This window comes from Mus caroli, unplaced genomic scaffold (assembly GCF_978045245.1).
Source record: "Mus caroli unplaced genomic scaffold, Mus_caroli_1 scaffold_1, whole genome shotgun sequence".
NCBI classification, from domain to species: Eukaryota; Metazoa; Chordata; class Mammalia; order Rodentia; family Muridae; genus Mus; species Mus caroli.
In genome coordinates this window covers 153,829,425-153,857,075 of record NW_028227256.1, presented here as the reverse complement: position 1 = coordinate 153,857,075, position 27,651 = coordinate 153,829,425, and the positions used below count along the sequence as shown (strand labels likewise).

At 44.1% G+C, this 27,651-nt stretch overlaps 2 protein-coding genes across 3 annotated transcripts in view; one reads left to right on the top strand and one right to left on the bottom strand.

Annotated features, from left to right (window-relative positions):
• Axdnd1 (axonemal dynein light chain domain containing 1) overlaps positions 1-6,082 on the top strand; it is a 100,739-nt gene extending 94,657 nt beyond the window's left edge. Inside the window, exons 24-26 of the mRNA XM_021161273.3 lie at positions 3,206-3,288; positions 4,733-4,971; positions 5,720-6,082. Of these exons, the coding sequence (XP_021016932.1) occupies positions 3,206-3,288; positions 4,733-4,971; positions 5,720-5,787 (390 nt within the window). The 3' untranslated portion in view covers positions 5,788-6,082. The remainder of the gene's footprint in view (positions 1-3,205; positions 3,289-4,732; positions 4,972-5,719) is intronic.
• Positions 6,083-6,317: 235 nt separating this feature from the next.
• Nphs2 (NPHS2 stomatin family member, podocin) lies at positions 6,318-25,547 on the bottom strand. Of its 2 annotated transcripts, XM_021170747.3 has the most exons (9): positions 25,187-25,547; positions 23,167-23,270; positions 19,120-19,192; positions 17,256-17,338; positions 15,523-15,726; positions 12,818-12,873; positions 11,477-11,555; positions 10,320-10,612; positions 6,318-8,090 (listed from the first exon to the last, which is right to left on the bottom strand). In XM_021170747.3, the coding sequence occupies exons 1-8, from the start codon at positions 25,500-25,502 to the stop codon at positions 10,334-10,336; spliced, it is 1,194 nt and encodes a 397-aa protein (XP_021026406.1). In that variant the 5' UTR covers positions 25,503-25,547; the 3' UTR covers positions 6,318-8,090; positions 10,320-10,333. The 2 variants fall into 2 exon arrangements, with proteins under 2 accessions (XP_021026406.1, XP_085698344.1); XM_085842218.1 differs by lacking the exon at positions 6,318-8,090 and having other exon boundaries at positions 8,460-10,612.
• Between the last annotated feature and the right edge of the window lie 2,104 nt (positions 25,548-27,651).

Sequence of the window (27,651 nt, the reverse complement as noted above, 5' to 3'; positions counted from 1 at the left end):
GTGGTTGTACAAGCTTGCAATCCCACCAATAATGGAGGAGTGTTCCTCTTTCTCCACATCCTCGCCAGCATCTGCTGTCATCTGAATTTTTTTTTTTTTTTTTTTTTTTTGGTTTTTTCGAGACAGGGTTTCTCTGTATAGCCCTGGCTGTCCTGGAACTCACTTTGTAGACCAGGCTGGCCTCGAACTCAGAAATCCGCCTGCCTCTGCCTCCCAAGTGCTGGGATTAAAGGCGTGCGCCACCACCGCCCCGCCTGAATTTTTGATCTTAGCCATTCTGACTGGTGTGAGGTGGAATCTCAGGGTTGTTTTGATTTGCATTTCCCTGATGATTAAGGATGCTGAACATTTTTTTCAGGTGCTTCTCAGTCATTCAGTATTCCTCAGGTGAGAATTCTTTGTTTAGCTCTGAGCCCCATTTTTTAATGGGGTTATTTGATTTTCTGGAGTCCACCTTCTTGAGTTCTTTATATATATTGGATATTAGTCCCCTATCTGATTTAGGATAAGCCATTGCTGTTCTATTCAGGAATTTTTCCCTTGTGCCCATATCTTCGAGGCTTTTCCCCACTTTCTCCTCTATAAGTTTCACCGTCTCTGGTTTTATGTGGAGTTCCTTGATCCACTTAGATTTGACCTTAGTACAAGGAGCTAGGAAATGGATCAATTCGTATTCTTCTACATGTTAACTGCCAGTTGTGCCAGCACCATTTGTTGAAAATGCTGTCTTTTTTCCACTGGATGGTTTTTGCTCCCTTGTCAAAGATCAAGTGACCATAGGTGTGTGGGTTCATTTCTGGGTCTTCAATTCTATTCCATTGGTCTACTTGTCTGTCGCTATACCAGTACCATGCAGTATTTATCACAATTGCTGTGTAGTACAGCTTTAGGTCAGGCATGGTGATTCCACCTGAGGTTCTTTTATCCTTGAGAAGAGTTTTTGCTATCCTAGGTTTTTTGTTATTCCAGATGAATTTGCAGATTGCCCTTTCTAATTCATTGAAGAATTGAGTTGGAATTTAAATGGGGATTGCATTGAATCTGTAGATTGCTTTTGGCAAGATAGCCATTTTTACTATATTGATCCTGCCAATCCATGAGCATGGGAGATCTTTCCATCTTCTGAGATATTCTTTAATTTCTTTCTTCAGAGACTTGAAGTTCTTATCATACAGATCTTTCACTTCCTTAGCTAGAGTCACGCCAAGGTATTTTATATTATTTGTGACTATTGAGAAGGGTGTTGTTTCCCTAATTTCTTTTTTCAGCCTGTTTATCCTTTGTGTAGAGAAAGGCCAAAATATACCCTTCAATGCAAGTCACAAGTGACCCAGCTCCCAAAATCTCCATTATGTCCCATACTGCCCCAAGCTGGGAACCAGGTGCTTAGCATATGGCCTTGGGAGACATTTCAGATCCAATAAGCAGTACTGACTTGTCTCTCCTCCCTGGGGAAGGCTTAATCTTATTAACTCTGAAAATGTTTAGCATAGCAGCATTTTGGGTCCCTGTCTGGGACACAGTTATTCCAACATCTCATTACAGAGCAAACAGCTCAGACTCAGATTTCAAACCAACTGGTGGAGATATGGAATGTTTAAATTCAGCAGGGACCAGCAGAGGTCTATGCTGTGTCTTAATGAGAGGGCTCATCTGTACGAACAGGGCTGCCTGTTGCTCAACTATTCTAGCCAGCAAGCAACACATTAGAAGCAGGCTACATAGGGGTCATCTTAAATTCTTGGGTCCTAATTGTCCACAAGGAACATAGATATATCAGAGGATTTACCTGGTCATATGCAAACCGGAGACAGACTTGGGTTCTGCGCTATTTTTAACCCAAGATTAGATATTCTTCCCTTACCTGTCATTTGAGCTGAAGGACTGATCTGAATTTTCATACCATAATACTATATACCTCAGGTATAGATATTACGAGCAGTGACTAATTTATCCATTTTATAGCAATAGAAAAGAGCCCTTGAAAGATGGCTAAAGAAAAAAATGTGTCAAAAGCAGATAGGGCACAAAATCTGGTGGAGTTTGGTGCTGAGAATGGTATCTATAGACAGTGAGCCTTTATCCAGACTCTTTCAGAAGCACTCTGGGCCAGAGAGGTTAGTTCAGTCCAAAGCCCCTAGGAAAACTGGGAAGAGTGATCCCCACATGACAAGGGAAGCAGGTCCCAGCAAGAGACTGGCCTAAAGCTGCAGCATCCGGGTGTAGGTAAGGCAAGGCCACATGTACTTTTACGAGCTGTGCCTGCACATTCATCTCTGTCAGACACTCAGGCAGAAAAGTGTAAATTCTTGAAGGAGGTTGTGAGTGCAAACAAGGTGTGCCAGGCAGTAGTTGTGAACTCTTTGCTGCATACAAATCAGTGTACAGACCTACCCCTAATATTATCTCTGCTTGGCAAGATTTACACCTTTAAGCAATTATGCATTCCTTAAGGAATGTAGAACTCTTACTGGAGTTTGCAGTGTTTTACAGGAAGTGAAATTATTAACAGTGAATTATTAATAACTAACTGAATTGTTTCCTTTCTTTAATTCACTAGAGAGGTGTTTACCCTTCTTAATTTTCAAGGATTTCCACATTTCTTTCTCTCTCTCTCTCTCTCTCTCTTTCTTTCTTTCTTTCTTTCTTCCTTCCTTCCTTCCTTCCTTCCTTCCTTCCTTCCTTTCTTTCTTTCTTTCTTTCTTTCTTTCTTTCTTTCTTTCTTCCTTCCTTCCTTCCTTCCTTCCTTCCTTCCTTCCTTCCTTCCTTCCTTCCTTCCTTCCTTCCTTCCTTTGTTTTTGTTTTTGTTTTTGTTTTTGTTTTTCGAGACAGGGTTTCTCTGTGTAGCCCTGGCTGTCCTGGAACTCACTCTGTAGACCAGGCTGGCCTTGAACTCAGAAATCTGCCTGCCTCTGCCTCCCAAGTGCTGGGGTGAAAGGCTTGTACCACCACTGCCCAGCTCACATTCTTTTTTGTTAGTTTCTCCTACCTTTTCTTCCCCCACACTAATGTCTTTCCCGCCTACCTGTATGTGATTAATTTGGGATCTGTGCTATCTGATCACAGGCAATGCCTGTAGAGTTTTTGGTGTTCAGATTGTGAGCAATCATCTACTAGATAAATATGAGCAATAGAAATGTTTTAGACAATTCCTGAAGACATAGACCATTAACTGTTCTGTCACCTCACACATTTTCTTTGTCAGAGAGAACCACCTAGTCAAGGTGTAATGGAACCAAAGTATCTTGAAATAATGAATGTAATTGAGCATATGCAGAGGAAGCTAACGTAAGTATAGATGCTATGATGGGAAAGAGGATAAAGACTGTTGGCCAGAGGCTTGGCTAAGAAATCCACACTTCTTAGCTTACCTCTGTCCTGCTTGCTTTGGTCTCACTAGTAGGATGAATATCTGAAAATCATTGGCTAGAGGCAGTGAACTGTACAGCTGTGGTAAGAAAGTCTTCCCTTAGCCCACAGAGATGGGCTAGCTAGTGTGGATATTTATAATGTGTACATATGTCAGGAAGGCATGCAGAGCCATCCAAGTCAGTGTATCTGTGGAAGGTGACTTAAGGAAAAAAAATGGAACTGGGAAAGAGTAATGTACTTGAGAAAGAATGTCCTATAACCCAGAGTTGGGAGTACAATACAGTCAAGATGGCTGACAAATATGAGAAGACTCTCTCATACAGATATGACACATACCCTACACTTAATGTTTGTTACATTTACTTTGTGTGAATGTATGTATGTGTATGTCAATGTATGTATATGTATCTGTGTGTATATGTATGTGTGTTTGTGTATGTATATGTCTGTGTATTAAATGGTATCTGTGTGTCTTTGTATGTGTGTGTTTGTGTGTATATATGCCTATGTGTGTGTATTGGTATTTGTGTGTCTATGTGTGTGTGTATCTGTGTGTCTATGTATGTGTGCATGTGTGTATATGTATTCATGTATATGTATTTGTGTGTGTAAGTGTATACATATGTAAGTTTGTGTCTAGGTGTGTGTATATGTGTGTATGTATGTGTCTGCATGTATCTGTGTGTATGTATGTGTGTATATGTGTGTGTATGTCTGTGTGTATCTGCGTGTATGTGTGTATCATGTTTGTGTGTATATGTGAGTATGTATATATGTATGTCTGTGCCTGTGTGTCTGTATATATGTGTATCTGTGCGTGTATGTGTGCTGCATGTGGAGATCAAAGGGTAGCTTCCAGAAATCAGTTCTCTCTTCTGCCATGTGGAATTAACTCAAGGTTGTCAGGCTTGGCAGCAAGTCCTTAGGTCACTGAACCCTCTCACCAGTGCTATCATGTACTTTCATAAGTAGAGAGTGTATCTCAAACTGGTTTTCTAGATTATCAATTCCAGTTTTAGAGGTGTTAGAAAAGAAGGTACATTCTTGAGTTTAGTTTGTTGAGTTCTATTAATTATGTGAAGCTAAAATCAACTACTGATGAGGGTTCTCTGACTATTGAATTCTCTGGGAATTTCAAATATATCAAAGTCCAATCTCACTTAGAAATGAGAACTATGGTATACTCTGATGTGTGTGGAGTAGCTCCTAGGCCTCAGGTCTCCATTTGTCACTGATGCCCCACTTCCCATGTCTGCATACTTCAGATAGGCACATCTTCTTTCACATGAGTCTCTGTGGGAAGGAAGGATCCCTTCTCACCACTCTCTGTTGTTGTTTCCTTGGACTTCATCCACACCAGAGAGATGGACACCAGAGCCAGGAAGGCAGAGGAGAGGTTTGATGAGGTGAACGAGCAGCTTCATCACAGCCTCATAAAAAACAGAAACCTGGAGAAGGAGCTAGAAGAATTTGTGAAGACAACCTTAATGGGCTCACAAGTGAAGACAGAAGATGCCAAAGAGAACCGGGAGGACCGTGGGGGAAAGGATGATGATGAACAACAACAAACACAAATGTCCCCAACATCTGCCAAGAAAGGTGAGGCTCGTTTTTGCATTTTTATGAAAAAAATTTGGCTGCACCACAAATATTTTAAAAGAGTATGAGTATTTTACATTTATTCATGCGTTGTACAGAAGCCACACACACACACACACACACAAGTTTTACAAGGAGATTGATAGAGGATGAGACTTAACATCAGCATCTGGCCTTTACATGTGCACAGTGATCATCCCCATAATGCATGCACCACACATGTACATATATTGCACATAAACATATACCACATACACACACATACACAATACAGCAAGCAAACACTGGTGACCGTGTAGAGATGACACCCAGCCCCCACAGCTGAATCAACCTCTGTAACTTTCCCCTCATGCTTAGTCACCTTTTAACATCTCTGAGAGCAGGCTTGATGGCCAGAGGTCTCCTGTCCTCATCCCAGGGGTACATCTCATAGAGCCTGTGTGTTCAGGAGGCTAGAGATAGAGGGTAAGAGACAGCAGAGAGGTGCAGGAATGAGCAGATGAGGATACTAAAGACTAACTCTGCTTGAATAGTCTCTTCTTTGTTCCTTGCTGCATAAGCCTTTATCTTAGAACCATGAAATCAAAGTAATTAACTGGCCACACATAATTCTAAATAACCAATTTAGTCATTAATTGGACTTACTCAGGCCAAATATCACTTTAAAACTTTTTTTTTGAAGTTAAAAGCCTTTAGTCCTTAGAGGATACCAGTCACTAACCTATTCTAATCATTTCTGTCTTTTTAGAAGCACAGCCCACAGACAGTTCTGAAGCACCTGAAGATCAGAATAAACTTAAGCCCAAACCCAAATAGCCTCCCTAGAGAGTGGGGCTCTCGGTGCCTGTGTCCCTGAAGACACCTGAGTATTGCTGAGCTGTAGCATTGGCAACACAGCTCACACGGATGGACTCGCATAGCAACAGACATTAGGAAAGCCATGCCATCCAGCCAAGAAAATTTCTCTCAAGAGGCATGGCAGAAGCCATAGGAAGTCAGTATATGAGTTTACTTGCTAGATTAAAAACCGCTTATGAGAAAGGATGCTGGCTGGCCTCTTCAGTTGCTTTCCCGAGATCTCTGTTAAAAGTGTTCATTTCTATGAAGAAAATAATGCTGTAGACTCAGCTCAGGAAGGAAGGAAGGAAGGAAGGAAGGAAGGAAGGAAGGAAGGAAGGGAGGGAGGGAGGGAGGGAGGGAGGGAGGGAGGGAGGGAGGGGAGGGGAGGGAGGGGAGGGAGGGAGGGAGGGAGGGAGGGAGGGAGGGAGGGAGGGAGGAGCTTGGCAGAGAGGACACTCTTCTGATCTCTCTGACCTTCCTGATAATCCTCTAACTAGGTAGGGGGAACACTGATAATCCCATCTCTTAGAAAATGAGACAGAGTCCCAGGAGGGGTATCAGTCCTCCTGAGCCCACAGGCCTGATGGGTGTCAGCATCCCTAGCTGGCTGAGTTTTGTATATACTGTGTTCCCAGCCATGACTCCCAAGGCTTCTGTGTTGCTGGAGACTCACCAGAGTCTCATCTGCCCTTTTCATGTCCCCAATGCTGTCCAGGCATGGAAGTAGGTCTGTCCTATAGAATATAAGCTGGGAATGACAAATGGATGTTATGGCTGTCACTCTGCAGGGCTCCTCCCTACTCAGTGCTTCTGACCTGATTGGGTTTGTGTATCTCTCTGGCTCCAGTGGTCACTGGAAAGATTGCTACATTCGTTTTGGTTCCACATGGCTAGTGTTCCTTTGACTGTCTCTCCTAGACTTTAAACCCTTGCCTGATCTTTCAGATCAGAAAACCACTAACTCCAGAGTTCCTAGCTTTATGTTGGATCCCTGGTCAGTCTTGAGGGATGGGTTCAACATTGCTTACGAGTTACCTATGCCAACTGGACAGAGTCAATCACACTTTGTGCTCATAGGAAAGGCAACATGAAATTCTTCAGGCAGTTGGATATGCTCATGACCCAACTGGTAGCCACAGCTAAAGCTCTTGCTTATAGCTTCCACCTGCCTGCTAGATCATAGCCCTGCTTCCTGCCTCCAAAAGACATTCCTCAATGACAATGGCTTTTTGATTTTGTACAATTATAGAATACTTTTTATTGATTTTCTACTCCATAGGAATGAGTGGCACTCTCATATAAATTAGCATATCCCATCGGTGAGCACAAGAGCCTTGTCCTGCAGAATGTGACAAATCATATCAACTACATCAGGTAGAAAGTACTGTCTCTAACTTCCATGTCTACTGCTACCCTACTTATAATGATGTTTGGTATCCAGAACTTTATTAGTTGGTTGTAAGTCACAGAAACCCACTTTTACAGGATAATTTATTGGAAGAATTTGGGGGAGCTCAGAGTATTGAAATCTTTAAAAGCCAAGCTGGGACTAAATAATGACCAAGCACCTTTGGAAGATCTCTAGTGCTTTACCATGTCACTTCAGTGTTACTATGAAACAAAATCTAAGCATTTCTTTCTTCTTTGTCTTAGTCTGCCAAGGTCCCAGGTTCCCAAGAGACAGAAAGTCTCTCATGGTCATAGATCACACCATGGATATACTAAGGGTACTGTTCTAGTTTCCTTTCTGTTGTGATAAAACACTGACCAAAAGCAACTTATGTGGAGGATGGTGGAGTAGGGCTAATTTCAACTTGCACTCCTGTTTCAGAGTCCATCCTTGAGAGAAGTTAGGGCAGGAAGCCAAGCAAGAACTGGAAGCAGAGACCATGAAGGAGTGCTGCTTGCTGGCTCACTCACAGGCTTATGCTCAGCTAGCTTTCTTTAATAGCAAAGGACCACCTGCCTAGGGAATAGTGCCATCCACAGCAGACAGTGCAATCAAGTCAACCCCCACAGATACACACACCCATCAATCTGATCTGAGCCATCCCTCAGCTCAGACCCCCTTCTTGGGTAACTGGGTAAAGTTGACAGCTAAAGCTAAGAAGGCAGATGTTTTGTGAGAAGTTTCACAGTCTTTCAGACCTTGCTGTACTTTCTTGAATCTCTTAAGCAATGTTGAGAGAACTCTTTGTTTTCCATCTCTGGCATCGGGCTATTGAGGCCACTTGTGTAAAGGAAGGCAGACAGATGGGCAGACACATCCACTTTCATCTCTAGGAGAGAAGAAACTGATTAGGCTGCCTTGTGGCTATGAGAAATAATTGAGAAAAACAATTTATCAGGAAGATTTTTTTTTTGGTCACATGGTTTCAATCCAAGGCCAGCTGATCTATCTGGGGTCGAGGTGAAACAGACTATCATGGTAGTAGGGTCATAGGGTAGAAACTGTTCATCTTGTGGTGAATAGGGAACAGAGAATAACTGGAAGAAGCCAGAGACAAAATGAACTCTTCAAAAGCATTACATCTATCCACTTCCTCCATCTAGGCTTAACCTTCCCTAATTCACCACTTCCCAGTAGAAATGGAAGTTGGTTTGTGTTACCTGTCACAGAAGTCAAATGCAGAAGCAAGATGAATCATAAAACTGTATTTTATTCAGTGAGCAAGCAACCAGAGATGCAGCAGATTAGCATCTCAGACCATCATCATCACAATCTCCAGCAGATGATATAGGGAGAGGTGGAGATGTTAGGGCCAGAGGCAGCCAGCCAGTTATGCCAGACTCAGTCTTGCCCCTCTGGTCAAGAGATCAGCCACATTTTTTGAGACATGCGATGATGTCTGTCTTCCTATCATTCTTTGTATTTTCCCCTCTTTGTGTAGATGTTTGGGCCCATATACTTATGGAAACTCTAGGTCAAGTTAGTTTCTGTTGGTATCAACAGTGTTCTCGTCCAGGAGCACCTAAGCTATGGAAGGTGATTAACTTGGAACAAACCATTAGCAGTGTATGCTAAGCTACCAGTGAAGAGTCCTTTCAACAATGTTGAGTACAGATGTGTCTTTGTATTACAGAGTATGACAGTGCCCATATCTGTCCTTTCTGTGCCCTATCATTCCCTACTGTCGGTAGTAACTCTTCTACCCAAGAGATCTGTATCCCATAAGGAATATGACCCAGACCCATATCCCTGGTTGATTATCAGCATAACTTCTTACCAGTAAGAGAGTTCTCTAGCACATACTTGTATAGATTGTAGTATAGTGTACATGACAGCAAGCAATTAAGACTTGGTATGAAAAATTCTGCAAAACGACAGTTATGAAGTAGCAATGAAAATAACCTTATGGTTGGGGTCATAACAACATGAGAATCTGTGTTAAAGGATCACAGCATCAGGAAGCTTGAGAAGTACTGGTCTAGGCTTTAATTACTTTTTGGAACACTGACACAAGTGACTCCATTTTTGTTGTTGGCTTTGAGACAGGGTATTGCTATGTAGATGTGAAGGTTAGTTTTGTTTGTCAACTTGACACAACCTAGAATAACCCCAGAAGAGACTAATGAGGGATTATCTACATTAGGTTATCCTGTGGGCATGTCTGCAGAGAGACTGTTTTCAATTTAATTAATGTGGGAAGATCCAGCCCATGATAGGTGGCAGCACTCCCTAGGCAGGGGAGCCCTGAACTGGATGAGTGGGTAAACTGAGCTGAACTCAGACAACTAAGATCCACGTAGTCATTGCTTTCTGCATTTGACTACGACGTGACCAGCTGCTTCAGGTTCTTGCCTGCATGAAGTGACTTAAGAGTTACTTCGAGTTCCTGCCTTAACTTCTCTGCAGTGATGGACTGTCACCTGGAATTGTGCCCTAAAATAAACTCTTTCTCCTTTAAGTTTCTTGTAGCTGGAATATTTTAATCATAAAGACAAAAATGAAACCAGAGCAGAATTGGTACTGAGGAAGTGGGGTTGTTGCCCCAACGTGCTTGACCACAGGGCTTTTATGCCTTGGGACTACTTTCTGAGAGTTTGGAATTTTAGGCTGGAAAAGTTGTTAACAGCCAGCAACATAGCTAAGTGGGCTGTTTCAGTGGGAGTTTGGACGAATACAGACAGGGGAGATGCCTGTGTCCTAAGCCCTGATAGGCACTCACAGAAAAGGCTGGAGGATCCACAAAGGCCTTGCTGAAGGAGCCAGGAAACATGCAGTAGAAGGTATTTGAACTAAGTCTTCAGAAATCATAATTGGACCACATGTCAATTTAAAATTCTAAATCTCTTTCCTGTAATTAATATGATGAGACAACCTACTTGTGTGGTTGACTATCTTCTCTGCCACTGTCATTTCACTGTGTTTTCATGCGTGTAACCATCTTGTGACATTATACATTCTAAAGGCATTCTATTTGGCAACCAAACAAGTGCAGGGTGGGGGTGGGGGACACCAAATGCCTCTCTCAGGGATGTGGCTTTATATGGCAGATTCACACTACCTTTGCCCATTTGCCTATAACATAGGAGAGTCCTTCTTTTTGGGATTTAGTGGTTCAACTGGTTTGGAGGAACTTGGGTAGTTGATGCTCCCTTGTGCTCTGTTGCCGGGAGAGGGCAAAAGGCTTAGCATGTCAAATGGCAAAGGCAAAACCACAGTGGCTGGCTTCTCTGTGGACAGTGACTGAAGAGTGTGTAAGTATCGAAGCTGGACAGCAGCTGGGGTGCCCGACAGAATCTCAGCCGCCATCCTCAGGGACTCTGAAGCAGCCTTTTCCCCTTCTGCAGCAATCACCTACAGAACACACATGAAGAAACTCAACCTGATCGTGCTGCATCATTGCACGGGGGCCTTAAGTGCCTGCCTTCTGGAGTGACCGACCCAGCAAGCAGGTACCACACATCTACTCAGGCTTTGTTAAATTCAGGCAATAGACTCAGCCTCTCCCCGATGCATTGTAAGGCAGCAGGGAGCAGTTTACACTAGCAATCAAAATGTAAGGTGGGTTTAAATGCAGGTCCTAAAGAGCATAGATGGAGTTTAGGGGTACTGCTAATGTGTGGTGGGCTTGAAAACTTAGAGGATCCTGTTTGTTGAGTGAAGGATAAGTCTCAGAGTCCCAGGGACAGACATGGGATTATAACTTGGTCAAAAAGAATGGGTAAAGCACTTCAGATCAGATCTCAGCACCATCACAGATGCCCACTGTGCTCAACACTGGGCACAGATAGCTGGTTCAGAGATCTAGATCTAAGTGTGCCTTGAAGGCTACCTTTCTCCCTGGCTCTTAAAGGTTTTTGTTATTAATTCTTCTATGAGGTTACAGACTTTTTCTTCATTGACTCAGTTATTTGAGAGGAATCTGCCTCTCTTCATCCCTTTATTAGGGATGACGGGGCCTTGGTTATCCAGGGCCAATCCCAGGACCAGAGAGGAAGGATAGCAGGGAGAGAGGGTAAAAGCAGAAGAGGAGAGGGCATGTTAGCAGAAAATTTGGGAAGAGGTTGAGGTACTACACAGTCAGTCATGTGAACACACTATCAACAGCGGTGGAAACACAGCCGGATTCCACTCAGTCTTAGACCAGTGTGGACGACTGGGTTCTTGAATGTTCTTCAAAGGCATAGGCATAGGATGGAGTGCTCAAGAATGGCTCACCCGCACTTTGGCCTGTCTTTGTGCCTCAGCTTCCACCGCCAGAGAGTGCTGAAGCCCAGCTGGCAGCCTCACATCCTTACTAGAAAAGAAGACAGTTAATCTTAGGTGTGCACCCTGACCTTAGCAGCCAGGGCGTTCTCACAGACTTGCCCCTGTCTACAGTTGTTTCACAAATAGCAATTTTTAATATAAAGATTTATTGTCTATGTGCATGGGTATTTTGCCTATGCATATATATGCACATCACATATATGCCTATCACCCTTGGAGGCCAGAAGAAGGCAATTGGAGTGAGAGATGGTTGTGAAATGACTGACTGGTGCTAAGAGTTGAACTCAGGTTCCTCTGGAAGAGTAGACTTTTTTTTTTTTTTTCCTAAATCCTTGAGCCATCTCTGCAGCCCTGAATAGCAAATTCTGAATGAATGGATAAAGCTGTCCCTAGAGTTCTGACATGGGAGGTAGTCATGGAAGAGCACATCTGGGGTCAGTGCCCCAAGTGCAGGTGGGGCCACTATGGAGACTGCTTGGGGCCGGGCTATTCTAATTACATAGGCCATAGTTTATGTTCAAGATTTGTGGTCATCTTTCTCACTTAAAACCTCACATAAATCCAAACTATTAAATCTGGATAATGAAAAACAACTTTGAAGAGCCATATGATTAAAAACAAAGATCTGAAGAATTCATCTAAGTTTATAAAAGGATATTGATTTCGAGAGAAGGATTGAGCAAATGAGAACTATTCTCGTGTCTGCATAAAAAAAAACAAAGAAGTAAAATCTCATCACAGCACTTTCCATTACAACCCTGAAGTCGTTTTTACACTGAGGAATGTAGAGACACAGTTTTGTTATGGCCATACAATGGGAAAATATTTGACTATAAAATGGAATGAAATACTGGTGCGTGCCACACCACAGGTCAACCTTGACAATTTATGCTAAGTGAAAGGAAACCAGACCAAAGTCTTTAGGCTATGACTCCATTTCTGTGAAGTGTCCAGAATAAGAGGCAAATCCGCTGAAGGGAAACTCAGGGTGAGGTGAGGGGTTGGAGAGTTCTTGCTGATGGGTTTTGGGGGTGTGTGTGATATACATGTGAAGTTAGACACTCTGGATAAAACCACTGAGCTATACAAAAACCATGGTTAAAATGCTAAGTTTGACAGGAAAAAGACTCCTTACTACATAATTAGAAACCATGGGATAGTTTGCTTAAATGTCGTAGCGGTTGTATCTTGGCTATGAGATGACAAGTCAATTTTCTCTAATATCAATGTGGATGCAGTATTTGAAATGATTTTTAAAATATTGTTCTTACTGATTATTTTCCTACCTACATTTCAGTTCTCTCCACTTTGATGCCCCAAATACAGGTCACTGCATCTAAGGCAACCTGTGGAGAAAAGGGTGGAAATGCCAATGAGACCTGCGTCCCCCAGGGGGCAATAAGATCCCCATCTATTCTCCCCACACACACACACACCCCTACCTCTGTGCACCACAGGCCATTGTTCTGTCCTCAGGACATGCCCTTTCATAGGACACTGCTTTTCAATGTCACAGTGCCTGGCCAGAGACGCTGAACTTGCACAGTGCTGTTAAATAACCACTGTGGAGCTAAAGGACACGTAGGAACCTGAGTAACAGCTCCCAAAGATGCTTATGTCCCTAGGACCCGTGGCTGTTTCTGGGAGAACTTTTAGGATGTGATTTAGGATGCAATTAAAATCCAAGGGTCTTGAGGGACATAGTCAAAAGACTCTGGAAGACAAGGTGATGTGATGGAGGAAGCACGGGGTTGGTGCTCTGTGAAGGCTGGGACCGGAAGGCAGAGGAGGGATGCAGGTGACATAGAGGCTCAGAAGGTTGTGGGTTCTAGCTCAGCCTCCACAAGGACTCTGCCAAGCTCATGCCTGGTCTTGAGCCCAGCAAAGATGATTCTGCACTCTGGTCTTCCGGACGGCAAGAGTAGAGTAAGCTCATGCTGTTTTGAGCCACCAGGCTTGGGGGAAATTTACTACATGAGTGATAGGGAATTAGTACAGATGGTACTTTTTTTTTCAGTTTGTTTTAAAATGCACACCTTAAATAACCTATACCCCTAGGTTCAGATCCTGCCACATGGCTATCATTTTTAGGATACTTCCACTTCCTTAATACTGATGGTATCAGATTCCTCCTGCTTCTTAGTCTTCTGTGCCCTACATGACTGAAGTTGGAAATGGAACTAGAGGGAAAAACCTATGGGGTTCTGGAAATGGGTGAAGGGCAGGGCAGGGCTTAGAGCCCTCCATGGTGGCCCGGACTCCTTTCAAACTAAGCTTCTAATAATTTCTGACTGGCTAAATACTAATTTCAGTGCATTGCAAGTCTTAAGGACCAACCAGTTTGAGAGAGCAGGTGTGAGTAAGAAATATTGAGAGACACATCATACATGAGGTGGCGTTGTAATGAACAACTAAGATTTGTCCTGTAGGGAGAAGGAAAAGAGCTCCAGACAGAGGAAACAGCTTAAGAGGAAATTGGAGGGAGAGAAAGCACTGTTGCATGCTGGGTTAATGCTAAGCCAGTAGGAGTTTGAAGTTCAATAAAGGGTGTAGGGTGCGAGGCTACAGCAGTTGAGCCATTTCTTGATCATTCAGCACCATGCCAAGTTCATGGAATACATAATATGGGGAGACAGATGGATAAATGCTTAAATCATAACTCATTGCAACAAAATTGAGCTTAGACATCAGTGGCCTGGCCTTTAGCCCTCAGAGGTGAGGGATGAACAAGAAAGAGGCTGAAAGGGACAGTGGGGAGCATGCCAAGTGGCTCTGTGTCAGGGTGGGGCTCCTGCCTGCCACTCATCTTTGTGTCTTTCTAGCTTCAATGTACTCTCCAGCTCCTGTACCTAACCGCAGAACACGGATACTAGTTATTGGTAACACTTAGACAAGCCACAAATATTGGACACTGCATTTTGTTTTCTCTGGTTAGTGACTGCTCAGGTTCTATAAACCAGTTACTGCCGGTGCCATTGGTCCTTGTGGCTCCTCCAGTTCACATCATTCTTCCTAGCCGCCTTCCAACCCAAGTTTAGTGTCCCCAATGCTTCAGTGCTGAGTTGGGTCCCTAGTGGTAACTGCCACCTGACTGGCCAGCTGCCTGCAGCCCTGCTTTGCTCTCTTAGTATCTCTTGCCACTTCCTTGCTAATCGAGGCATCTACTCAGGCTGTAGATGAGATTGCAAAGCCTAAGGACTCAGTAAGGCTGCTTAGAAGGGATTTTCCTCTCTCTCTCTCTCTCTCTCTCTCTCTCTCTCTCTCTCTCTCTCTCTCTCTCTCTCTGTGTGTGTGTGTGTGTGCATGAGTGCACAGGTGCCCATGTTTGTGAATGTGAAATCCCAAAGTCTATGCTGAGTGTCTTTCTCTATTCTCCACTTTATTTCCTGAGATAGGGTCTCCCATTAAACTGGAAACCCATCAACCAACTCGGCCAGAGAGCCCCAGGGTCTTCCTGACTCTGCCTTCCCATGCTAGGTTGCATTGCAGGATCCAGACTCAGGTCCTCACACTTCCACAATGAGCACTTTACTCACTGGACCATTTCTCCAGGGGAGGTTTTTACTTTTATTCCCTCCTTTAATTCTAAATCAATTAAGTATAGACAGTTGGGCAGCTAATGATGAAAGGGTAGGCAATGTCTGGCCTCGGAAAGTCTGACTTGAGTTCCCCACTCTTTACCTTTGGGCATACTATGATTATTTTTCCAGCTAGAGTCAGCATCTGGGAACCATCCTTGTGCATTGCCATGAGTCCTCCTGCCCTTCCCACTCATGACTGCTTCCAACACTCATACTAAGCTGGTATTTCACAGTGTGCTGAAGGTCATTGAGGAGTGACCTTAGGGAAGGGGTGGAAGTAATATCTGCACCCCAGGCCAATGATGTCACTGACTGACTGAGTCCCCAAGGAATGGCATCTCAAATGGCTAAATGCCTGCCTTGCACATAGCAAGTTTAACAAATGACCATTCCTCATTAAACTCATCTCAGTACCTTTACATCTTGGGCAATGCTCTTCCTTTCCAGGAGAATTTCAGTGAGGGATCGATGTGCCAAGAGGCGCTTCATGGTGGTTTGCACCAGGAACTGGATGGCTTTGGACACATGGGCTAGACTGCTTAGAAGAAGAGAGGCATTTTCCATGCGGTAGTAGCAGACAGCGTCTATCTCCATTATAAACATATCTTTGGTTACCACCTAAGTGAAAAAAAAAATTGAATGCAGGCTGGATTCCTATGTGCAAGAGCAGAACTAAATGCACTTAAGGTGTATTTTCTAGGAGTAAGATTATAGCATAAAAGACAAAGGAGTAATGGAAGATTGATTCTGTATTCAAAATAGACATTTTTTTAATGCATGGAGATTTTATCAAGCATAGTAATGACTCAGGCATGATGGTGCTTGCCTCTGGGAGAAGAGAAAGAGGGAGGAAAAGTGAGCATGCTTTAAGGGAATCTATTTATATTTACCAGAAGAAAGAATAGGAAAGACCTTTAAACAAGGTGATAAAGAAATATGGATGTTGCTCAACATCACTAATCATTAGGAATATGCCAATCATTTTACGCCTGTTAGGAAGGTTGCCATTAAGAAAATGTAACAGGGGCTGGAGAGATGGCCCAGCCTTTAAAGCTTAGGCTCACAACCAAACTCCAGGAAAATATACCAGCAATGGGGAAAGAAAGTGCCAGGTTCTGAAAAGAATGTGGCAAAGCTGAAACCCATCACTGCAGTGGGATGTTATGGGGCAGCACTGTAGGATGCAGCTACCCAACAGCGTGGCTCCCCCAAAACTTAAAACTACACAGTTTCATGTGTTGACCATCTGCATATCTTCCAGTTCGTCATGTACATTCTTCAGAGAGATGTCTAATCTAGCCTACAGTAGCCTGTGTTCTCCTGAACAACAGAACCAATAGTGTGCATGTGTGTAGAGCTAGATGCTTTTTAAAGGATTAGCTCATGTGATTATGGAAGCTGGTAAGGCCAAATTCTTGAGTCTGGAGACCCAGGAAAGCATTTATATTGCCTCCTGGAAGAAACCTTTCTCCTCCTCATGCCAAAGTCGGTTCTTTAAAACCTTCAACTGACTGAATAAAGCACACGCACAGTATTAAGGGTAAGCGAATCTATTAAAAGTTTGCTGATTTAAATATTAATCTAATCCCCCACATACCTGCACAACATCCAGATTTGTTTAACTAAGTATCGGCCAAATAACTAAGGCCTAGCTTAACCTAGTTGCTACACAAGATTGACTACTATTAATTCCTCTGTTCATTTTATTAAGTTAGATGGTGGCTTTTGCTGTTTGTGTTGATCTGAATGAACTCCCTCTATATCCTATATATTAAACTCTTTTTTTTTTTTTTTTTAGGTTTTTCGAGACAGGGTTTCTCTGTATAGCCCTGGCTGTCCTGGCACTCACTTTGTAGACCAGGCTGGCCTCGAACTCAGAAATCCGCCTGCCTCTGCCTCCCGAGTGCTGGGATTAAAGGCGTGCGCCACCACGCCCGGCTTTATATTAAACTCTTACAAATTATTTGAAAATATGTTTTCCCATTGAATAGGCCGCCTTTCACTCTGTTGGTTGTCTACTTTGGTAATTACGCTTTTAATTCTGATATAGTCCTCATCTCTGCTTTTGAGCATAGTCGCTTTGCCTTGGGATTGACTTGGATGGTAGATCATGGAAATGTCAAGAGAAATGCACTGTGTTAGCTTACCTCATGGAAAGGTATTTCCAAGGTCTGGAGACGGAGGTCAACCTTGTGATAGGTGTCCAGGCAGGGTAAAAAAAAGAACAGGCCTACAAAAGGGCGGGAGGGAAGGACCATGTGAACAACAAGTGTCAAGGCTGCTAGAGATGAGCTTTTCAGAGCCAGGCTGCATTGCTGGCTTAGCCTGTATTACCCAGAGACCACTGGGCACCTTCCTTGTAACTAAAGTATTGTCCTGTAATTCATATTGGACTGGGGATGGTTCTGAAGGTAAAGAGGAGGATACATTGTTAAAACTAAGTGCAGCATATCAGGTATAAACATAGATTATTTCAGAAAACTAGACCACCTGGTCACTTTAGGATCATATTGACCCTTCCAGATCTCTTACATGTCTCTCTCCACTAGACTCAATCTCTATAAATTCATATGCATGAATGTTAATCTTAATGTGTCTTAGAGCCTTTTAGGTACTGTCTAAAGTTGTTTTACTCTGTGAATGTACAGGTTCATCAATTTAGAGCTGAAGACCTCCATTTGTTATTTTTGAGAACACCCCAGGATCCCAGAGTAGCAATATCGAGGCAGCAGCTTTGGGTGGGCCAGTTAGTCCTCACTTACCCCAGATGGTATACATACACCATATGCAGCATCTGTAGATTGGTTCCCTGAAAGTTTCCTAAAGCCCACTGGATGATTTGGTGGTGGTTTGTATAAGAATGCCCCCTCCATAAGCTCATAGATTTAAATGCTTAGTCACTAGGGGGTCTTGCTATTTGAAAGGATTAGAAGAATTAAGAGGTGTGGCCTTTGGGAGGATATGTGTCTACTGCTTCAGTGTCTGTCTGTCTGCCATGCTCCCCACCATGATGATAGTGGTCTATGCCTCACAACTATAAGCAAGCCCCAACTAAACGTCCTCTTTTATGAGAGTTGTCTTGGTCATGGTGTCTCTTCTCAGCAGCAACAGAACAGTGACTAAGACAGGGACCCTTCAAGAGACACAGCTTTGTGGAAACTAGTGCCAGCTCATAGTACCAAGGGTGTATGAGGGAACAGCCAGTTAGAACCTTTTCTCAGCCCCAAGAGAAGGTTCCTGACAAGCAGGGGCATAGCAAGTCTGGTTTTATTTTGTGTGGACTTGTATATTGGGTCCCTGAAACTCTGACATATGAGTTTCCTAGACTGGTCTCCACTTTTAACTTGTTCTTACAGGCATGGCTGAGAACTCAGACCCTCTCCGTACATGTATAATGGGATTTCACTCTTTCTTATGCCTTCTTGGCTGTCTTGTATCTCAAAATGCAAGCGACTAGACTTCTCAAACTAACCATACTCCTATCTATATGCCCTGGAGTCTGGCTGGACCTACTGTGGGTTTTCAGATCCTAGAAATCAAGAATGCTTTATTCCTCTTGTCCCTGGTAATTAGTTTACTGTCTGGAACACTAGGATCCAGTCTGTGCCTCCTCTCCCAACTAAATAGATATTTGTTAGTAGATGATGAATTTTGCTTTGAGCTCCATGACTTAATTTGATCAACTAGCTTGGATTTTCTCTGAGAAATCATAGGATTCTGACTACACACACTATACTCAGACCAAGGGTCTGAGGCTGACTTGCCGTGTCAACTAGGGAACCCTGGGCCTTCTCCACACATCATTTCTCTTAGCCACCTGTGACCTATAAATAATGCTTTCTGATAATTTCACAACAACCTGCCCTATAATTAACAGGTTAAATTACAAATATATTGAATCAAATAACTTAATAAAATCTAATATATAGATTATAACTATGCATGGATTAAAGAAATCATAAACTCATGGAATAGGATAAGATTTTAAAAAGCATAGAGGATAATTCTTACCAGGACCTTTGGCTCTTCCAGGAAGCAGATGTCCCAGTCGGAATATGATTACTCTTTCATACTCTTGCACAACCTAAAGGGAAATGAAATGCCTTCAAATGATTTCAAAGTGGGTGGGGGTGGGGTGGGGGTGGGGTGAGGGTGGGGGGAAAGGCTTCAAAAAACCTTTGCATGAGCGTGATTCTAAGTTACAGAAATCTTTTGTTAGCCAGCTGTGGTGGTGCATGCCTTTAATGCCAGCACTTGGGAGACAGAGGCAGAGGCAGGCAGATCATTGTGAGTTTGAGGCCAGCCTGGTCTCCATAGTGAGTTCCAGGACAGCCAGGACTATCAGAAACTCTATCTCAAAACAAAGCAAAGCAAAGCAAAACAAAACAAAAGAAAAAAGAACAAAACATCCTTTGAGAACTAAGAACAAGGCTAGGCATGGTGGTTCATACCAAATAGCACTTGGGGGAGGCAGAGGCAGAGGCAGGAGGGACACCTGTGTGGTCCATTTCACCTATCACAGATTCCAGGACAGCCAGTGTTACACAAACGTTGTCTCAAAAAGTGGATAGGAGCTGGAGAGACTGCCCAATGCACAGTATAGTAAGAAGCCAAATTTGAACACATAGAAGCCATATAAAGCTGGACAAAGTAGTACATGTCTACCACACAAGTGCTCCTGCAGTGAGCGGGGAGACCCAGGAAGCCCAGGAAGCCTGTGGGCCAGCAAGCCTGATGTACACAGCCAAACAACAAGAGAGCCATCTCAAACAGGTGGAAGGGAAGAAGACCTGAGGTTCTCCTCTGACCTCCTCTCTACACCGAGGCAAGTGGTTTCCCCCATCTGATCCACTCATCCACACATAGACACAGACAATGGATTTCTATTAACATTTAACAGTCTAAAATCTGTGCACAGTTACGTGTAGATACCAGTGAGACAGAACATTGGCTGTGTTAATGAAACTGTGATATGAAACAATTGTATGCCAACAAATTAGTTTAGAGAGACATGAACTACCCAAACTGACTCAAGAAGATGGAGAACTGAAGGCATACAAATCCTACATTAATTTAAACTTCCTGCTGCCAGGGATATAAATTGGCCCCCTCTTATGGAAAACAGTATGAGTATTTTTAAAAAATAAAAAAAAAATCCTATCACTAGTAATCCATCAGAAAATATATATAAAGTAAATGAAGTTAGTATTTTTTTTGAGACAGGGTCTCACTATGTAGTCCTGGATAGTCTAGAACTTGCTATCTAGACCAGAGTGGCCTTGAACTCACAGAGATCCTCCCGCCTCTTCCAACAAGAGCTGGGCTGGAAGTCACTGTCTTGATGAAATACACAGCTGCATGTTCATTGCAGCATTATTAACGATAGCCAAGATAAGCCAAGTGAAGACGCAGATACCACAAGAAAACTACACAACCATCTTTCTTATGAGAATACATGCAAAACACTCCTAAACAAAACCAGTAGCCTAAATCCAGTAACATATCAAAAGATTTTACATTATGACCGTGTGTGTGTGGGGGGGGGGGGGGGGTGAGAGAGAGAGAGGAAGAGAGGGGGTGGGGGGAGAGAGAGAGAGAGAGAATAAGTGAATGTGGAAGCCATAGGACAAAGGACAATCTTGGCTGTTGTTATTCAGTCACCATCCATTTTGTTTTTAATCGTTTCTCATTGGCCCAGAGCTCACCAAGCTAGGCTAGATGAAGAAGTCACCCGGCTTCATGTCCGTGCTGGCTAGTTTTATATCTATTCCATATAAGCCAGGGTCATTTGGGAAAAGGAAACTTCCACTGAGAAAATGCCCTTAGTGTATTGGCCTGTATACAAGCTTGAGGGACATTTTCTTCATTGATGATGTGGGAGGGTCCAGCTCACGGTGGGCAGTGCTACTCCTGGACTGGTGCTATAAGTCAGGAGCTATAAGAAAGCAGACTGAGCAAGCTACAGGAGCAAGCCAGTAAGCAGCACTCCTCCAAGGCCTCTGCATCAGCTCCTGCCTCCAGGTTCCTGCTCTGTTGGAGGACTGTCCTGACTGCCTTCACAGATGCACTGTGATGTGGAAGCCTAGGCCAGACTAAACTCTCTCCTCCCAGCTTGCTTTTGTTCATGATGTCTCATCATAGCATTAGAAAACCCAACTAGTGCTAGGGAGAAGTGCAGGTGTACACTATGGTGCCTGTTTTTGTTTGTTTGTTTGTTTGTTTGTTTGTTAGTGTGGGCTCTGTGCAGCAATCTCAGGTCTGCCCACTTGGGTAGTAGGCACTTCAGCAACTGACCTCTCGCAGCAGCCCCCCCCCCCCAGTTGGATTTTAAACATCCTAAAATGAACAAACATAGTACATCCTATCAGTATAGAATGAAGACCAGAGCCGGGCGTGGTGGCGCACGCCTTTAATCCCAGCACTCGGGAGGCAGAGGCAGGCGGATTTCTGAGTTCGAGGCCAGCCTGGTCTACAGAGTGAGTTCCAGGACAGCCAGGGCTATACAGAGAAACCCTGTCTCAAAAAACCAAAACAAAAAACAAAAACAAAAACAAACAAACAAAAAGAATAAAGACCAGATACCATGTGAAAAATTCAATCGACAAAAAAAAAAAAAAAGTCATATGGCGCAAGTCAATGCAGTCTAGTGGGGAATGTAGGGGAAGGGGTTTGTCAACGCCACTGGCTGCTGTGAGGACTATGAGCAACAGCAGCCCTAACTGCATCTGTGTCTGACTGTAACCTCACTCTTCCCTGGCAGCGTTAGCCAATGTAGAAAGATGAAGGGTGGGCGTGCCGGGGCCCAACCATCTCTGCCCAGTATGGCAGTCCTATGAGGCAAACTTTGTTTTAGGGTTCCCTTTTAATTAGGGCATGGCTATTTTTTTAATTGACTCTCTGAAGGTTACTTTATATTTTGTGTCCTTTTTTATTAGATATTTTCTTTATTTACATTTCAAATGTTATCCCCTTTCCTAGTTTCCCCTCCAAAAATCTCCTATCCTCTCCTCCTGCTCCCCAACCCACACACTTCCACTTCCTGGCCCTGGCATTCCACTATACCGGGGCATAGAACCTTCACAGGACCAAGGGCCTCTCCTCCCATTGATGACCAACTAGGCCAACCTCTGCTACATATGCAGCTAGAGTCATGAGTCCCACCATGTGTTTTCTTTGATTGGTGGTTTAGTCCCAGGGAGCTCTGAGGGTACTGGTTAATTCATATTGTTGTTCTTCCTATGGGGCTGCAAACCCCTTCAGCTCCTTGGGTCCTTTCTCTAGCTCCTTCATTGGGGACCCTGTGCTCAGTCCAATGGATGGCTGTGAGCATCCACTTCAGGCATGGCTATTTAAGAGCTGCACCACACACCATCTGGGGCTCTTTCCAATGCTTCCACTTCTTCTATCCCAAGTATCATTAAAGAAATCCCCTGACGATTCTTGCTCTCTAGTCTCTAAATCCCTTGGGCTTCTAGTTTCAGCATGTGCTCTCTGAGCAGATCCAGATCTTCATTCACTACTGGGATTAGTATACAAAACACCTGTGGACCAAAGATATTCGTCCTCCTGGTCTGTAGAAGCTGCCTGAGCCGGTTACCTGTAGTGTGAAAGTAGATGATCTGATCCAAGATGCTCTTGTGTCGTCGAGCATGGATACACTAAGAAGCTCCTGAAGGCCCTCTTAGTCTAACAGGGATGGTGTGTGTGTCTGTGTATGTGTGTTCCCTTATACACCAAGAGACAAACACAAACACACATACACACACACACACACACACACACACACGATTTGCATATCGTCCTAGCCATGACAGAAGACATACACCAACCTTCTGCCTGTGGGAAGTGTAAAAGTGATAGCAGAGAGTACCTAGGAGCAGGGCAGGGAATGGCAGGTTGGCAGAATGAAAAAGGCTTCATGGTTACATTGAGCCCGGTCTTGAAGGAAGAAGTGCTCTCTTGGAAGTTAGGTAAGTGTCAAACACAGACCGAGAATGGCCCAGTTTGTTCTGTAAGAGACAACAGAAAACCATCTCATGGGTTCATGTAGAAACTCACCTTTATGCAAAACCAGATGGAAAAAGGGAACGTCATGATGATGAAGATCAGGGAGGCGAGGACAAGAAGCCACTCACAGGCCCCTAATCCAGAGGGCTTGGTGCCTAGGGAAACAATGTCGTTGAGACATCACACGAACTGGGCAGCATTCGTCAGTTTAGTGCTTAGTATTAGAGTCAGAGCTGTCTAGAGACATGTCTGGAAAAATTGGAATGAGCCAGCATCCAAATGATCAGAGTTCCAAGGTCTGGAGTGTTGTGAAGGACTGTGTGGGCCAATGGGAGGTGTAATAAACTGGACAGGTAAGGAAATTTGGGGGACTGGAAGGCCAGGGAAACCAGTTGGTTCCAGTTCCAGTTCTAGTTCCACTCACTTCAAAAGTCCATGGATGACTTTTAGGCATGGCTCAGGACCTTTTGAAAACCCAGTTTCCTCACCTATCTAATGGGCTGCTGGCTGATTGCAATTTCATGATAGCTAGCTCATGAGCGTATCTGATACATCAGTTCAAGGGTGAAATGGCATATTCATATAAAGATGCCAGCTCGGGCTTGACATGTCTGAGTTTTTACTGTGGGAAGTGTCTACAAGTTCCTGGTACTGCCTGCCATGTCTGACTTTGTTCCTTTAGAGTCTCTTTATTTAATGGATTAAGGTGTTCTGCAGTCTTTGGAAGTCACCTATTTTGCATAATATTAGGCTGTATCTGTAAAAAGATGACATGGACCTTGGGGTGCTTCACATCCATGCTGCTTGGGTTCAATGCCAGACTCTTCCGAGAACATCTAGGATCTCAGGGCTGGGTTGGGACAGTTAAGGTGACCCACTGTTTGGACAGGGAACCTGCTTTTCTATCTTTTTAGCATTAACAAGACCACTGTGTAGGCTGCCTCCCCACGCCCTACTATTAATCCCATTCCTCTATTAAGTTCTGCCAATGCAAGCAAGCTATTTAATTTCTCAGAGCATCGTCTCTCATCTGTGATATGTAACTAAATAACTCAAAAACAGAACACTCAGTGTGTGCCTGCCACATAGAAAGGGCTACCCAAGTGGGGCTCCCTCACTTGCCTACTTCCCTGCTGTGATCTGATACATCTCAACTTGCATTTCTATAGCATTGAACCCAATGGCCTCTCCTAAGGACCAGAGGGGTATCCAGCAAAAAGTGAGAGCTGCAGGATGCATTTAAACTGCAGGTGTCCACAAATAATAGCTATGATCCAACGTATATTGCATTGCTGGTAATTAGGAAATGTTAACTCTCCATGTAGCCACCAGACAGCAGCAGAATATGCTGTCCCTTACGCTCCTCAAACAGCTGCTAGCCTTTAATTTGGGCATAGTGACTTTCTTCTTACATCTTTATGAAAAGGACTGGAGGTAGAGACCCTTTTCCCCATAAGCATTATGGCACCCACAGAGGTAAAGGGGACACCTTTCTTCATATCCTCTACTGTGATACAAGAGTGTTCTTTTTTAGCTTGCAAGGATTTAGCTGAGATTGTGCAAAAGTGCGTTGGAAGGTTTATTTTATTCCCACATCTACCCTATGAAGGCTAGGCTCAAATTTAAACTCAGGTCTGGCTCCTTGACTTGGCTCTGCTGCCTTTGAGGTTTTGTTGGGCTGGTTCGGGGAAGTCATTCCAAAGAAAGGTTAAAATAGTCTTAGACTTAAGACTGATGGGCGAGGACGAGGGAAGAGGAGGCACAAGGTGGTTGCTCAGAGCCATCATATAAAGTGCTGTGTCCACAGGTCCATGATCATAATTGCATGTTGACTGGACTCGGTCGTAGACAACTCTCTCTTCCAACTTCATTGGTGGCTTGGGACAAAGTATTAGCTGATGTTGCTATTTGTATTTCAGCTGATGCACTTTGATCTTCATCACTAAGTAACTGCATAGCTCATGCCTTCTCTTCCCCACCATGGTCCCACCGCAAGCCTGGCTACTCACTGCACTTGTCTGACATCTCTCGCCTACCCTCCATACCTTCTCATCGGATCTACCTTCCATACCTTCCTCTGGTCGCTCGCTCTCCAGCAGCGCCACCACTTCCGTGCCCTCCTCACCAGGGTCCCGAACCTCGTCCACGTCCACTACGGTGGCAGTGGCGGTGGCGGCTGGAGCTTGGGGCTCCCCTCGGGTGGCAGCAGGAGCTCGGGGCTCCCCTCGGGTCGCCGTCCGTCCGGTGCTCTGCCGCTCTGCTCCAGCATCCGGGCGTGCGCGGCCTCTGCTGCCCCTCCCGGCCTTTGCCTTCTTGTCATCCCTAGATGAGGACCTGCCACTTCTCCCGTGGGCCTCTCGGGAAGAGCTCCGCGCCCTGCTGTCCATTCTCAATGCCACGGTGCAACCCCGGAGCCAGCTGCTGGCAGAGTCGCAGCCCCAGCTTTCTGAGCGGCTGGGGAGGGACCCCAAGGCCCTAAGGACCTTGGTGCCTGGAGGGAGGTGCGGAGGGCGGGGCCTGAGGTGGCCATACCCACACCTAACCAAACTGCTGTTCCTTCTTGGGTCTGGATGGTCTCAGAGGACCTGAATGGGAGATTCTTGGTGCCAGTGCACCCACACCCGGTTGCTTTGAGAAAGACCACAGCAGGTTCTGCTTAGGTGGCTAACAGTGTGTGAAACAGAACACGCGGCACTAGGGGGTCTGTTTTCTGTGTTTAGAAAGGTTCACTTTCTTTTTCAGGTTCTGTTTCCATGCTTTCTTAAAAGCTGGAGTTCAGGGTTTTCAAAATTCATCTGCCACACTGCTTCCAAGTTGCAAACCCAGGGGCTGCCTCACCCTTCTCTGGGGGAACTTGACGTGTCCTTGGGGTTCTCTGTCACTGTTTCTGCTTGAAACAGAAGTGTGTCTAGATAACTTTTAAAGCAAAGTTCACAATTTTACTCCAATAGTTGGAGTCCAAGGTGATAGGTTCATTTACTCTTTGGTTTCGATATTGATTTCACACATGCCATCTTTCCTCTCAAAAACCGTATTTAGAAAACTTCAGTGATGAGAGCCTGAAATAAATCGATCTTGAGAACTACTGTTTTCTCTCATGTGTTCTAGATAGCCAAGGGAATGCAATAAAAATTTAGTAGCCGAGTAACTTGAAAATACAATTCTGACCCTGAGTTTTAATCTTCTAAAAGAAAAATATTTTATGTATGGGTGTTTTGACTGCATATATGTTTGTGTACCTTGTGCATACCTGGTGCCTATAGAGGCCACGGGACATCAGATCCCCTGGAACCAAAGTTACAGACCACTGTGTGGATGCTGGAAATCAAACCTGGGTCCCCTGGAACAGCAACTGTGCTCTTAACTGCTGATACATCTATCCAGCTCTTGACACTGAGTCTGTCATAAGTTGCATGAGGGGGCAAACATTTAAGAAGTCTGGTTCAGTTAATACTTCCCATCTAGGAGAGCACACTGAGAAAAGTTCTGGAGCTGCCTTTTGGCTCACAGAGAGACAAGAACTTTGATTTTTCTTCTCCATATCTAAAGCAACATAAGCACCTGCTTACAAGTTGGTAGGGGTTACAGATGATGAAAGGCATCTGAAAGAAAAGCATGAGGATCCACGATAAAATGTCCAGTTCAGCGTTCCAAGAGGTGGAGGAGCTGTACAGTCAGCAGGGAGCTGGCAGCCTCCTCTGTGACTACAGTGATGATGTTTTCCTTCAGATGCCTTTTTAATTGAAAAAGCTGCTCATACCTTTGTTGAGACGATCCTATACACTCACAAGCCTTTAATACCTCCTTGTTTGGATTTGTTGAGACTGATGTGTGTAAGAATAGGGCAATTCGGAGGAGGAACTCACTGTCGACTTGTGTGCAAGATGGAAGCGCCAGGGAGATTTTAAGGTGTTGTACACCTTCCCGTTTAGTGCCTGCAAATATGATATCCGTATAAAAGGAGGAGTCGACATATAACTATACGGATTATTCCATTCATGGAATATCGTTTATTGGCATTAGATCAAAGTTCAAATGTTACCATTTGGGACCTGGCAGCTACAAAGTTGTGCTAAGTCCGACTTTCCCAATTTTCAGATGTCAGATTGACCAACTAAGGGAGAGAAGCAGAGTCCAGGGAAGTGAGGCTGGTGAAAGTCGATCCAAGGCTTTGGAATGGGATGGTGTGGATTTAGAAAATATTTCAGAGGAAAGAAAGGTGATTTTCTGGATCTACCTTAAGCACCTACTTACAACAACTTGGTTCTGTTGTGAATGACAGCAGCAGCCTGGCAATCTCTTGATATTATGGAACTTGATAAAGGTTTGAGAGACTTAGTGAGCTGAGCTGTTGGCCTCGATTGCAGCTTCTCTGCAAGACCCACCTTCCAGAAGAGGGTTTGTTAAATCACTATTGGAGCCGACTTCCTCTTTTTTGATTCAGTGCAGTTGGGTAGAGTCTGAGAGTCTGTTTTATTTTTTTGAGTCAGAATTTCTCTGTGTAGCCTTGTCCTGTCCTGGAACTCACTCTGTAGA

Coding starts and splice junctions, on each gene's coding strand:
- Nphs2 (XM_021170747.3), bottom strand. CDS start 25,502: ATGGACAGCAGGGCGCGGAGCTCTTCCCGAGAGGCCCACGGGAGAAGT. Junction 19,193..23,166: donor CCATCTGGTTTTGCATAAAG/GTGAGTTTCTAC, acceptor ATTTCCCTTTAG/GTTGTGCAAGAGTATGAAAG. Junction 17,339..19,119: donor TGGAAGAGCCAAAGGTCCTG/GTAAGAATTATC, acceptor GCCCTTTTGTAG/GCCTGTTCTTTTTTTTACCC.